This window comes from Microcaecilia unicolor, chromosome 9 (genome assembly GCF_901765095.1).
Source record: "Microcaecilia unicolor chromosome 9, aMicUni1.1, whole genome shotgun sequence".
Classification (NCBI taxonomy): Eukaryota; Metazoa; Chordata; class Amphibia; order Gymnophiona; family Siphonopidae; genus Microcaecilia; species Microcaecilia unicolor.
This window is the reverse complement of record NC_044039.1, coordinates 80,130,360-80,144,966: the sequence shown is the minus strand read 5'-3', so window position 1 is coordinate 80,144,966 and position 14,607 is coordinate 80,130,360. Positions and strand designations below refer to the sequence as shown.

At 44.8% G+C, this 14,607-nt stretch overlaps 1 protein-coding gene across 1 annotated transcript in view; it reads right to left on the bottom strand.

Moving 5' to 3' along the window:
• Positions 1 to 14,607, bottom strand: part of EFCAB6 (EF-hand calcium binding domain 6) — a 1,149,121-nt gene that overhangs the window by 556,013 nt on the left and 578,501 nt on the right. The window contains exon 17 of the mRNA XM_030215418.1: positions 9,810 to 9,924. Coding sequence (XP_030071278.1) covers positions 9,810 to 9,924 — 115 coding nt within the window. The remainder of the gene's footprint in view (positions 1 to 9,809; positions 9,925 to 14,607) is intronic.

The following is a 14,607-nucleotide window of genomic DNA, read 5'->3' as shown; positions in this document are numbered from 1 at the left end:
AGTTCAGGATCCAAGCACTGCCTATCCAACAAAAACAGTGTTGACAGTACTTGTTAAAGATGGACCAACAATAAAGAACGACAACGTGGATGCAGCAGCTCACAGGTTTGCTTGCTGTATTTTGAGTGAACGGCAATGACGGCTGCGTGGGGGAGTGGAAACAGAGATTAATCTAATGTCTTCCTTACTTACTGTGGACTAGATAGGCTCACTTCCACTCCAGTCTATAACACCTCCTTCGTTTAACCTCCTTGTAGACTCACCACGGAAAGAGGGGAATAGAGAATCGCAGCGCTGGGTTATGACTAGTGATCGCTGCAGAATACTGTAAGCAGCAGCGGTCATCAATACAAAGACTTAAGGTCATACTTAGATTCAGAAGATCCCAAGGATCCCACAGATCTGGCTTTTACACCGTCCCCCTAGTACATGATCCAGAGATGAGGATCGAACCCAGCACCCAGGAGTAGTGACGACCTGAGCTGCTAAACGACGCGACTCTTGCTAAACACCTCAACTCCTCCTTTTGCCACTGAAGCAACATAAGTACATAAGTACATAAGTACATAAGTAGTGCCATACTGGGAAAGACCAAAGGTCCATCTAGCCCAGCATCCTGTCACCGACAGTGGCCAATCCAGGTCAAGGGCACCTGGCACGCTCCCCAAACGTAAAAACATTCCAGACAAGTTATACCTAAAAATGCGGAATTTTTCCAAGTCCATTTAATAGCGGTCTATGGACTTGTCCTTTAGGAATCTATCTAACCCCTTTTTAAACTCCGTCAAGCTAACCGCCCGTACCACGTTCTCCGGCAACGAATTCCAGAGTCTAATTACACGTTGGGTGAAGAAAAATTTTCTCCGATTCGTTTTAAATTTACCACACTGTAGCTTCAACTCATGCCCTCTAGTCCTAGTATTTTTGGATAGCGTGAACAGTCGCTTCACATCCACCCGATCCATTCCACTCATTATTTTATACACTTCTATCATATCTCCCCTCAGCCGTCTCTTCTCCAAGCTGAAAAGCCCTAGCCTTCTCAGCCTCTCTTCATAGGAAAGTCGTCCCATCCCCACTATCATTTTCGTCGCCCTTCGCTGTACCTTTTCCAATTCTACTATATCTTTTTTGAGATACGGAGACCAGTACTGAACACAATACTCCAGGTGCGGTCGCACCATGGAGCGATACAACGGCATTATAACATCCGCACACCTGGACTCCATACCCTTCCTAATAACACCCAACATTCTATTCGCTTTCCTAGCCGCAGCAGCACACTGAGCAGAAGGTTTCAGCGTATCATCGACGACGACACCCAGATCCTTTTCTTGATCCGTAACTCCTAACGCGGAACCTTGCAAGACGTAGCTATAATTCGGGTTCCTCTTACCCACATGCATCACTTTGCACTTGTCAACATTGAACTTCATCTGCCACTTGCACGCCCATTCTCCCAGTCTCGCAAGGTCCTCCTGTAATCGTTCACATTCCTCCTGCGACTTGACGACCCTGAATAATTTTGTGTCATTGGCGAATTTAATTACCTCACTAGTTATTCCCATCTCTAGGTCATTTATAAATACATTAAAAAGCAACGGACCCAGCACAGACCCCTGCGGGACCCCACTAACTACCCTCCTCCACTGAGAATACTGGCCACGCAATCCTACTCTCTGCTTCCTATCTTTCAACCAGTTCTTAATCCATAATAATACCCTACCTCCGATTCCATGACTCTGCAATTTCTTCAGGAGTCTTTCGTGCGGCACTTTGTCAAACGCCTTCTGAAAATCCAGATATACAATATCAACCAGCTCCCCATTGTCCACATGTTTGCTTACCCCCTCAAAAAAATGCATTAGATTGGTGAGGCAAGACTTCCCTTCACTAAATCCGTGCTGACTTTGTCTCATCAGTCCATGTTTTTGTATATGCTCTGCAATTTTATTCTTAATAATAGCCTCCACCATCTTGCCCGGCACCGACGTCAGACTCACCGGTCTATAATTTCCCGGATCTCCTCTGGAACCCTTCTTAAAAATCGGAGTAACATTGGCTACCCTCCAGTCTTCCGGTACTACACTCGATTTTAGGGACAGATTGCATATTTCTAACAGTAGCTCCGCAAGTTCATTTTTTAGTTCTATTAATACTCTGGGATGAATACCATCAGGTCCCGGTGATTTACTACTCTTCAGCTTGCTGAACTGACCCATTACATCCTCCAAGGTTACAGAGAATTTGTTTAGTTTCTCCGACTCCCCCGCTTCAAATATTCTTTCCGGCACCGGTGTCCCCCCCAAATCCTCCTCGGTGAAGACCGAAGCAAAGAATTCATTTAATTTCTCCGCTACGGCTTTGTCCTCCTTGATCGCCCCTTTAACACCATTTTCGTCCAGCGGCCCAACCGACTCTTTGGCCGGTTTCCTGCTTTTAATGTATCTAAAAAAATTTTTACTATGTATTTTTGCTTCCAACGCTAATTTCTTCTCAAAGTCCTTTTTTGCCCTCCTTATCTCCGCTTTGCATTTGGCTTGGCATTCCTTATGATCTATCCTGTTACTTTCAGTTGGTTCTCTTCTCCACTTTCTGAAGGATTGTTTTTTGGCTCTAATGATTTCCTTTATCTTACTGTTTAGCCACGCCGGCTGACGTTTAGTCTTTTTTCCATTTTTTCTAATACGTGGAATATATTTGTCCTGAACCTCCAGGATGGTGTTTTTAAACAGCATCCACGCCTGATGCAAGTTTTTTACTCTGCGAGCTGCTCCTTTCAGTCTTTTTTTCACCATTTTTCTCATTTTGTCGTAATCACCTTTTCTATAGTTAAACGCTAGCGTACTTGATTTCCTAGTTTCACTTCCTTCAATGCCAATATCAAAACCGATCATATTATGATCACTGTTATCAAGCGGCCCTCGTATCATTACCCCCTGCACTAGATCATGAGCACCACTAAGGACTAAGAGGCAGATGCACTAAACGTTTTTCATCGTTAAATGAGCCCTCGGGGAAGAATTTCCGATCCTTTCCATGCACTAAAGCCTATTTTTCGACGGTAGTAGCAGCTAACGAAAACGGAATGGAGATGAGCAATTAGTGTGAAAACCCCATTGAAACGACATGCACTAACCTTTTCCGATTGCCTTTACGCAGGAAAAAGGCAGGAAAACTAACGAGAGGTCTGGACCTCTCGTTAGGACAGCTCCGTGGCAGGAAAAAGTGTTAAGTGAAAAAATAAACAAACTTTGAGCCAATCCCAGCGCATTAGCAGAGCTAAAAGCGCTGTGATTGGTCCAAAGGACCTCAGAAAACACATAAAAAAATAAAAATAAAAAAAGGATCGGGAGGGGGCAAGGGCGCTCATCAGGAGTGTCCTGTACGGACGGCCTTGCCCCCCCCCCCCCCCGCTGCTCCCCACTTTCCGCTGCTCCCCCCACCCCGAAAAAGCAAACTTGTAGAAGCCCCTGCCCCCCTCCCTTCCTCACTACTCTCAGCTCCGCCTCCCGACATCCTCCGTCTGTGCCCCGCCCCCTTTGGGGATCGTCGCCGCCATTCCCCTTCTCCATCGGGCCCCCCTCCCTCTTACCGGGCCCGTGCAGCGCCTCTGTCCGAAGGCGCTGCACGGGCAAGAAGAACGCTGAATCAGCTGATGCCTGCCTTCGCGATAGAGCGTCTTTCTCCTCCTGGGCCCGCCCCTGTCTGACGTCAGTAACCTACGTAGGTTACTGACGTCAGACAGGGGCGGGCCCAGGAGGAGAAAGACGCTCTATCGATGCCATCGCGAAGGCAGGCATCAGCTGATTCTGCGTTCTTCTTGCCCGTGCAGCGCCTTCGGACAGAGGAGAGAGGCGCTGCACGGGCCCGGTAAGAGGGAGGGGGGCCCGATGGAGAAGGGGAATGGCGGCGACGATCCCCAAAGGGGGCGGGGCACAGACGGAGGATGTCGGGAGGCGGAGCTGAGAGTAGTGAGGAAGGGAGGGGGGCAGGGGCTTCTACAAGTTTGCTTTTTCGGGGTGGGGGGAGCAGCGGAAAGTGGGGAGCAGCGGGGGGGGGGGCAAGGCCGTCCGTACAGGACGCTCCTGATGAGCGCCCTTGCCCCCCCCGATCCTTTTTTTATTTTTATTTTTTTATGTGTTTTCTGAGGTCCTTTGGACCAATCACAGCGCTTTTAGCTCTGCTAATGCGCTGGGATTGGCTCAAAGTTTGTTTATTTTTTCACTTAACACTTTTTCCTGCCACGGAGCTGTCCTAACGAGAGGTCCAGACCGATGTGTATTGTGATTCTTTGATACATTGTACGTTTCACTACCGATCTCAGCATGTGTGACTTTTTTTTTTTGGTGCATTTTTCGTTATTTTAAAATCGTTAGGGACTTTAACGATTTAGATTTTTTTACGTTTGGTTGCTGCATCTGCCTCTAAGTCTAGTATTTTTCCTTTTCTTATCGGCTCCTGAACTAGCTGTTCCATGAAGCTGTCCTTGATTTCATCAAGAAATCTTATGTCCCTTGCGTGTACAGATGTTACATTAACCCAGTCTATTCAAGAAACTCAGCGTACAACTCAACAGCTGCCAAGACCGCCACCTGCTAGCCAACCAGCCTACAACTCTACCCCAACCAACAGCACAGCACAACGCCCTTTAACGGAATCTTTCTGCCTCCAACCACTGAACAGCGCCCGGAGCAACAGAGCTCTGCACCCAGGACATCACCCCCGAGCATCTAACTGTGAGTAACCTACAATCCCAAACTGACAACAAAATGAATACAATCAAAATACTCCTAACAATCTACTCCCTCTCACTGGTATAACTTGTCTGGAATGTTTTTACGTTTGGGGAGCGTGCCAGGTGCCCTTGACCTGGATTGGCCACTGTCGGTGACAGGATGCTGGGCTAGATGGACCTTTGGTCTTTCCCAGTATGGCACTACTTATGTACTTATGTACTTATGTACTGATCCACCTAACACTATCCATCCCACATACAGAAAATAATATCATACCCATCCTACAAAATCACCAAAGGCTGATCAAACACTCCACACTTCACCAAACTGACACCCATCAAATTAAAGGAAGACTATCTAAATACGTACAATACCAACAAAATGGAAGGAAAGATCACAACAAACACACACCACCCAATGAACGACAACTAATAAAAATCCACACATCATCAAACCTAGCAGCCCCATACCAAAATATCCAAGTGGGCTACATTAATGCTAGGTCCGTAGTTAACAAAACAACAACAATATCAGACTGGATCAGCTCAGAAAACCTCGATCATATCTTCATCAACGAAACATGGATCCACGATCAAAAGGACTCCATAATCCATGAACTATGCCCTCCAGGTTACAAAATCACTCACAGGACAAGAACGGAAAAGAGAGAGGAGAAGGCATAGCAATAATCTACTGAACCCAATTCACCACCGAAACCATCGCCGAATCCATAACACCTCAACTAGAAATTGCATCATTCAGAATCCATAATAAGTCCCTGATCGATCATCTGAACTGTGTCCTGTTTTACAGACTGCCTGGTAACTAGAACGAAAGCCAGTCTACTTTCATGGACTTCATCTCAAACACTTGTGTAAACAGCTCCAATACATTAATACTAGGCGACATAAACCTTCACCTAGAAGACCCAACTCCACCAACGCACGTGAATGCAAAGACTTCCTACAGTCCTGGGATCTCAAAAGGCCTCAAATGCAAGCTACCCACATCGAGGGACACACACTAGACCTCCTATCACACAAACTGTCCACAGATCATAACCTATTAATAACAGACATCAAATGGACAGAAACACCTTGGACCGACCACTACAAACTGAACCTATCCCTAGACTGGCGAAAGAAGGGATTAAACCACACACAACCTACATCACGAGAGGGCAAATAGATTCACAAGTATTCTGGCAACTGATATATGACAATGAATGGAAAACATGTACGGACTCCATACACTACCTCAAACATTGGGAGGACAGATGCAGAAGCATACTAAATGAAATAGCGCCCTTAAAGACAAATTGGGAAGCATGGATGAGGGCATGCAGGCTGCACTGGGTGGGGGGAGGGGGGGAGGAGGGGGGGAGGAGGGGGGTAGGGGAGGATAGCGTCTAGGGAGAGGTATAGGCTTATGAGTTCTAGGGGAGGGGTAAGAGTACTGGGAGCGGAAGGATAAAAAACTGAAAAGTTCGGTTGGAGTACTGAGAGCGTTATACTGGTTCAATTGTTTGATTATATAAGTGTTTGCTTGAAATTGACGAAATGTCATCTGTTGTACCTTCAATAAAAAATTGCTGAAACATAAATATAAACCCTGAAGGGGTGGGGGGTGGAATTGGAGGGGGGCAGTAAATGTTAAAACTTTGATGATGAGATTATCACCATGCTTGTACTCAGGGTGTTTTGTTCTCATGTGGATATATACTGAGATTGTTGACTGTTAATTCTGTTATTTCATCAATAAAAATTGTTGAAACATAAAGACAAGAATATCAAGAAGACAAAACTTGATACCATGGTTCAATGACGAATTTAAAAAACTCAAAACACAATCCAGGAAACTTGAACGAGCATCGAAAAAAAACAAAAGATGAACATACACTCAATGCATGGAAACAAATACACAGAAAATACAAATATGCAATAAGACAAACCAAAAGGTCCTATTAAAAACCTAAAATAGGACCAGATTACAAAGATATGAAGAAACTATTTCATCTCGTAAATAAGTTATTAGACACCACCCCTATCACCACAACCAACACAGACATCCCAACCACAGACAAACTTGCTAACTACTTTAACGAAAAAATAATAAAATTACGCAGCACACTTCCTCAGCACAACACTGACATCAAAAACTTCTTCAATGACCTGGACCTAATCCCTGGTGGATGCCCAGCTGACCGTATCTGGTCAACATTTACTCTCCTCACCACTGAATCAGTTACAAAAACGACTCATAGGTTGCCAACACCTACTGCAAACTGGACATATGTCCCAGTCATCTACTCAAATCCAACCATGACCGCTTCATAACAGACATCACATCCCACCTAAACTTCATGCTACAACAAGGTCTCTTCCCCGAGGAATATGGCAACATCCTACTAACCCCAATACCAAAAGACGCCAAGAAAAACACAAACGATCTAACCAATTACCACCCAGTTGCGTCTATCCCACTAGTAGTCAAACTGATGGATAGCTTGGTGACCAAACAGCTTACGGAATACATGGACAAGTTCTCAATACTACACAACTCACAGTCAGGATTCCGCTCCCACCACAGTACTGAAACTGTCCTAGTCACGCTCCTGGCCAAATTCAAGCAAGAAATAACCACAGGTAAAAGTATACTTCTCCTCCAATTCGACATGTCAAGCGCATTCAACATGGTAAACCACAATATATTACTAAGACTCCTTGGACACTTCGGGATTGATGGAAATGTACTTAACTGGATAAAGAGTTTTCTAACCACCAGAACTTACCGAGTAAAATCAAACTCAAACATATCACCACCGTGGATATACCTGTGGAGCACCTCAAGGATCACCATTATCACCAATACTCTTCAACATAATGATGATCCCACTGGCAAAGTCCCTATCCAACCGAGGCCTCAACCCGTTCATCTATGCAGATGACGTCACAATCTACACTCCCTTCAGTCATGACTTGACAGAAATAACCAATGAAATCAATGATGGCCTGAACATCATGAACTCCTGGGCAAATTCATTCCAACTGAAACTCAACACTGAAAAAAATACTGCCTCATCCTCTCATCTCAACATAACAAGTACAAACTCACAACCATAAACACCCTAGAACACACCCTCCCTACCTCAGACAGCCTAAAAATACTCGGCGTCACAATTGACCGCAACCTTACTCTTGAGATCCAAGTAAACTCCATAATAAAGAAAATGTTCTATTCAATGTGGAAACTTAAACAAATAAAACCTTTCTTCATGAGGGAAATCTTTCAAAACCTAAAACAATCAATGGTCCTAAGCCATGCAGATTACTGCAACGCAATCTATACGGGATGTAAAGAACAACTCGCAAAAAAACTCCAGATCACCCAAAACATAGCTGCCAGGCTGATATTTGGTAAATCACGCTTCGAAAGTGCTAAACTCCTCCGAGAAAAGCTGCACTGGCTCCCAATCAAAGAACGGATCATCTTCAAAATCTGCACCTTTGTCCACAAAATTATCTATGGCGTAGTCCCAGGATACATGACAGACCTCATAGATCTACCAACCAGAAACAGAATCGGATCATCACAATCATACTTAAACTTACATTACCCAAATTACAAAGGACTTAAATACAAAACAACTTACACATCCAGCTTCCTACTTAAGTGCACAACTATGGAATGGACTCCCAAAAGCTGTAAAAATAATCCATGACCATCTAAACTTCAGAAAATCACTAAAAACCAACCTCTCCAAAAAGGCTTACCCCACCGATCCAACGTAAATCCCCACACTCAGCAACACAGCACAACCAATGATCGTACTGGACAATATACAATCTTAATTCCCTTCGACCTTCACGGTGCCTTACACACACCTACCTCATTCAACCACAATACAGCCTTGTATTTGTTATCAAACGACTGGCGAACGCCTTTATGGTATTATGTAAGCCACATTGAGCCTACAAATAGGTGGGAAAATATGGGGTACAGATGTAACAAATAAATAAATAAATATTGCCAATTACTGCTCATTATTCTTGTTAAGTGCTGTTATCAACGCTGATTAGCTTGTTAATCCAATTAAGTTATGTGTGTTGTTATAGAATACACCTGGATTTCAGCGCGGATCTCTAGGGGCGCTATATAGAATCCAGCAGTAAGCATCTTCAGACCTTTCAGAATTATACGGCACGTTTTCTCTGCAAATCTAAGTAATCTGGCCATATCACTCCTGTTTTGTCTCATCTACATCGGCTCCTATTCATTTATGGATTTTGTTTAAATTTCCGTTTCTGACTTTTAAGGCAAATCATTCTGGTATCCGTGCTTATCTTTCTTCTTTGACTATACCGTATACTCCAACTTGGACTCTCCATTCTCTTGATCAAAATCATTTAGTTCTTCCAGGTCCATGTCAGGCCCGCTTTCTGCTTTGTATTTTGCTTCTCCTGCTCTCTGGAATTCCCTACTGGGTCAAATTAGGTCTGAGCTTTCTTTGCCCCAATTTAAGACTCCTCTTAAAACTCACTATTACTCTTTAGCTTTTCCAGGATCTAACTCTTGAGTCCTTTATGGTAGCTGGTCTGCAGAGTAAAATAGTGCATAGTAGAGTTCTTTATGATTTATTTGTCAGTCTGGGATATATGGCTTTGAATGCTTTTGTGTTTCTTTTGTGTTTTACCTTTCCTATCTTAAGATGGAATTCCTGTTTATATTTTATTTTGTGTGTTTTTAAATGTAAACCACTTAGATCCCCTAGTCAGAGATACGCAATATAGGACGTTTTTAATAAATATAAACAAATAAACACATGAAGGTTTTTAAAACGAATGCTTCAGTTGTGCGTGTCAGCAAATATTCATGCACTTTTGTGAGTCCTTATACATGTTTTACAAAAGGCTTTAAACTTGGGACTAAACATTAGATGGCATAAAGCAAGGGATATAGACTAAGAAGTGTTAGGTGTCTCATCTCAGATCTCTGAAATCAAGTATCACACTTTGATGCCTAATATGATATAAAGAACTTCTTTTATTCAAAATCATAATATTTACTTACCTTCAAATAATGCTACAAAATCAAAGTAACTCAGTCCTTTATTTGTGAATCTTAGTTTTTGAGTGAGTAAATTAAACTGGTAGTCATCCATATACATTTCATTGTCTTCTAGAACCTATAAAAGGTAAGAAAGAAAGAAATACATAGCTATGATGATCATGTTATTTTCATTATACAAATAATTCAGATAATGTATTTTTTTAACTATTCATATTTACAATATTTCTCATTTAGGGCCTCTTTTATTAAACCGCAATAGCAATTCTCGGCACAGCAAATGCACCACAGCCTAAATGGGCTGCGTCGCATTTGCTGCGCGGGAATCACTAGCGCAGTTTAGTAAAAGAGGCCCTTAGTTAGATTTGCGTAGTGACACCTCCAATGATGATTAATGAATCACTTCAAATACAAGGAAAATTTTCAAATAGCTCATCCAGGTGCAAATTCAATGGGTACTTTGTATTCATGCATCTTGAGGGCAATTCTATAACAGTGTGCCCATGTGGCAGGATATGTGTAAAGAAAAGTAGATACCTATAATTTAGGAATGAGCACTTAGGTCAGCCACAGAGCTTGTGTAAGTGCTCGTGTCCACATTACTGAAACGTGCATAAATTATAGTATTCTATAATTTACGTGTATAGCTGTGCGCTGTACCTATGTTTTGCCCAAATGCTGCCCATGTGTGCCATGTGTCAAATATATTCTCTGTAAGATATGAACATATTTACAGAATAGTGATTAGGTGGATTTTGTGTATTTATATACGTATGTACACACACACGCCCATATATGCAAATATTCTAATCATTTATGCATGTATTTGGCATGTAAATATTGGTGGCAACTTAAAAGAGTTATGCCCTTGTAATAATAATGATAAACTTGGAATTTTCAGTGCAATTCTCTGTAGCTTCAAAGGACCCATGAATCTTGAACTTCTGTAGGCAGGTTTTGCTGGAAAATAGCACGAGTGGGTTTTTACAGCTCTGCCTTAAACATATCCTGAGAAAGTCTTCCTTTATCTATCTAAAAGTATACACGCTATGCAATCCCACATATACTTTTAGCCAAATGAACCCCCCCCGTTTACTAAGCCATACGGCAATGCCGACACAGCCCAAAGTGTATAGTCTCGCACAGCAGCCAGTAGCTAGGCTTACTAAACAGGGGGTAAGTGAGGACAATTTTCAGTCAATTTACCAGAGCAATTTCCCATACAAATGGCATTAACAACTGCCCTCAAAATAAATGATCATTTGTAACAAAATATCTGTCAATATTCAGCCAGTGGCGGTCAGCATGTTTTTAAAAGCTGACCCTTCCTGACTATGTTAGACCCGGATATTTGAAATCTGGGTCTGACCGGACTGCTGGTGGCCACTCACACTTACATGTGTACTGGCTGATTATCAGCTGTGACCCACATAACTGCCTCTGTCAGTTTTTCTCCCCTCCCCCCCAACCCCGCAAATAAATGTACACAGGTGCTGAACAAGAGACAAAAAAATCTGAAATTTGTTTTAAAATTTGATATGAAAAAGATTCTATATTTAGATATGATATCCAAATATGAAGAATTTCTTACATCCATATATTGAACCTATATATATATATATAGCAAAGACGTTAATGTTAATGTTATATTCCCCTTGACACCTTAAAATAGGTAGGTTCGGGGTGGATTACAATTCAAGTTAAACCAGTCTAAAGATGAACTTATTCAGAAAATATTAGTTATTGATGTTGTGTTTTTATTATATATTAATTGATCATATTGTGAGCTCACAGTTCTGTAGATTTGCAAAAAGGTAAATAATATGTTTGAATTTCAATAAAATGGGTAAAGAATTCCAAATTTGTGAAGCTCAATAAGAAAATAAAGCCATAAAATATTTCTTTGAGCATAAACCTCTATAAGAGGGGACAGATACATTTAGATTACTGCGGGTACCATGTTTAGAAATCAATACATTTAACATAGAAGACATATAGCAAGGAGCCACTCCCTGCAGTATCTTATAGACAAAACAGCAAAGCTTAAAAAGAACCCTAGCCTCCACTGGTAACCAGTGGAATTTTTCATAGAATGGGGAAGCTCTATCAAATCAACCTAAGCCACAGATAGAAACATCCAGAATACTGCAGTCCGTTTTAAGTTTTCTCAGTAAATATTTCAAACAAAGGTATATAATAATAATCAAGTTTCGAAAGAATCAACACTTGTATTAATAATTGGAAAGATTCCAGAGAAAAATATTTCCAAATACATCTTAGATTACTCATCATCCAGAAACATTTATTTTACAAAACAAATCTGAGAATCCCAAGACATATAATGTTCTAACAATACTCCTAAAATTTTCAAAGATTTTTCCAATTTAAAGGTTAACCCATTCAATGACAAAAAAGAAGGCTTCAATGAGATATCTTGGATGTCAATCAAAAGAAACTTACCCCCCTGTTTACAAAGCCACGCGGCATTGCCGACACAGCCCATTCAAAGTGTATGGGATGTGTCGGCAGTACCGCACTGCCAGCCGCTAGCGCAGCTTGGTAAACAGGGGGATTAGTTTTCTCACTGTTAAGTTTTTAACCAGCTGCTTCTAATTGATAACCCAGTGATGCCATGAGGACATTGAAGAGAACTGGGGACAAAGGGGAATCTTGTGGGACCCCACAAACCGCATCCCAACTGTCACATCCGTCGCTCCCTCCGGCTGCTCCTCTGTGGGAAGCGGGAACCGGTGCCCATTGCGGCGAAGGCCGGCCTTCTTGAGGCCGCGACGGAGAGCCGGGGCTCGCCGCGGCGATAGCCGCCCAGTCCGGGGCCGAGGCCGTGGGCCGACGATCGTGGCTGCCGGGCTCTCGATCGCCGGCTATGGGGTCCGTGCTTGCGCCAGCGGGTAGAATGGCGCCGAGACGCGATGGCCGGCGTCTCCTTCACTTTCGGGCGCGGGAACCCGAAGCTCCGCCTCAGAGGGGTTAGATTGGGAGGCCGGTGCTGTAGTCCCGCCTGGGAGGTCGGACGGGACCAATCAGAAGGATTTTGTCAGTAACCAGGTTCTGATTGGCCGGCCAGGTCGGCTGGGGCTGGGCGGTTGAATGCTGATGGTATTTAAGGAGCGGGCCTGAGACAGGACATTGCTTCAGGTTCTGTTTCCCGAGGCCAGTCTTCGTGTTTCCTAGTTGTCAGTTTGTTTCCTTGCTCTCCTGGTTTTGACCTTTGGACTGTTTCTGGATTACTCTGCTAGCCGCCTGCCCTGACCTTTTGCCTGCATCAGACTACGCTGTGAGCTGCCTGCCCTGACCTGTCGCCAGTTTTGGATTCCTCTGTTTCCCTCCTGCCCTCTTCGCTCCTGGTTCCAGTACTGGGTCAGTTCGTCAACCCCGCGGTTCCGGAAGTCCCGTTGGCCGCCTGCAGCTGGGGGCTCAACCCTTGGTGAACGGCGGTCGCCGCGGGTGAAGACTTGGGGTTGCACGGCTATCCTCTGAGGTCCTTCGGGGCCTTGCGGGACCTAAGGGCTCACCTTCTTTTCAGACAAGACAGGAACCTGAAGCAATGAGCTCACCAACGCAACCTGATCTACGGGACCTGGCTAAAATTCTCCAGCAGCAGCAGGAGCAGTTGAACGCCCTGTCGGGGGCCCTGCAGAATGTCTGCTCTCAGTTAACCACGGTCCAGGTTCAGGTCCAGGCCGCTGTGGCACACCAGGCCGCTGCAGCGGCTCCCCGTCTGGGAGGGTCCTTCCCGGGACCTCGGTTCCCTGAGCCTACTCGGTTTGATGGTGTCCCTGGAAGCTGCCGGGGGTTCCTCAACCAGTGCAACTTATACTTCAAGATGCAACCGGAGGCTTTTGCCTCAGACCAGGTAAAAGTGGCCTATGTTATTTCCTTGCTAACAGGACGAGCACTAGCCTGGGCGTCCCCACTATGTGAACAACAAGATCCACTTTTGGACAACTACGCGGAGTTCCAGCGCCGGTTCCGCATGGTGTTTGATCTTCCAGGAAGGCCGTCTTCCGCCGCCTCCGAGCTGCTGCGGATCCAACAAGGCGAAGGGACCGTGGCAGACTATGCTATCCAGTTTCGGACTCTGGCGACAGAGTTGCGCTGGAATCAGGAGTCCCTATCCGCTATCTTCCTGGAGGGGCTTCAGGATCGAATCAAGGACGAGCTGGCCGGCCGGGAGGTTCCGGGGCAGTTGGACGCCTTGATCTCGTTCTGTGTCCGGGTGGATACCCGATTCCAGGAAAGGGCTAGAGCTCGTGCGGACCGGCGGAGGGGGTCCGGAGGGGGGTCCCTGCCTAGTCGGGTCCTTTCCTCCCGACGGGGCTCCAGAGGGCCTAGGGAGGCCTCCGAGGAACCTATGGTCATCGGCCGTCAACGGTTAACCCTGTCTGAGAGGACTCAACGCCTTCGGGACGGCCTTTGCCTGTATTGCGGCGAGGCCTGTCCCTTCATCAGCTCTTGTCCCGCACGGCCGGGAAACGCCACTCCCAAGGCGTCCTGAGGGGAGGGGTCTTGGGGCACTCTAATCCCCTACTAGACAATCTGATTACTCTCCCGGTGACCCTGCGGTGGCAGGAGACGGTGGTTCACACCCGAGCTTTATTGGATTCCGGGGCCGGGGGAAATTTTATTTGTCAGGAACTCCTGCGGCAGATGGGATGGCCTATACTGCCCTATCGGCCCGCTTTGCAAGTGACATCCATCCAGGGAACAGCGTTACCCCAGCTTATCACTGAGGTGACTCCATTTTTGGGGCTCCAGGTGGGGGAAGACCACCGTGAGGAGG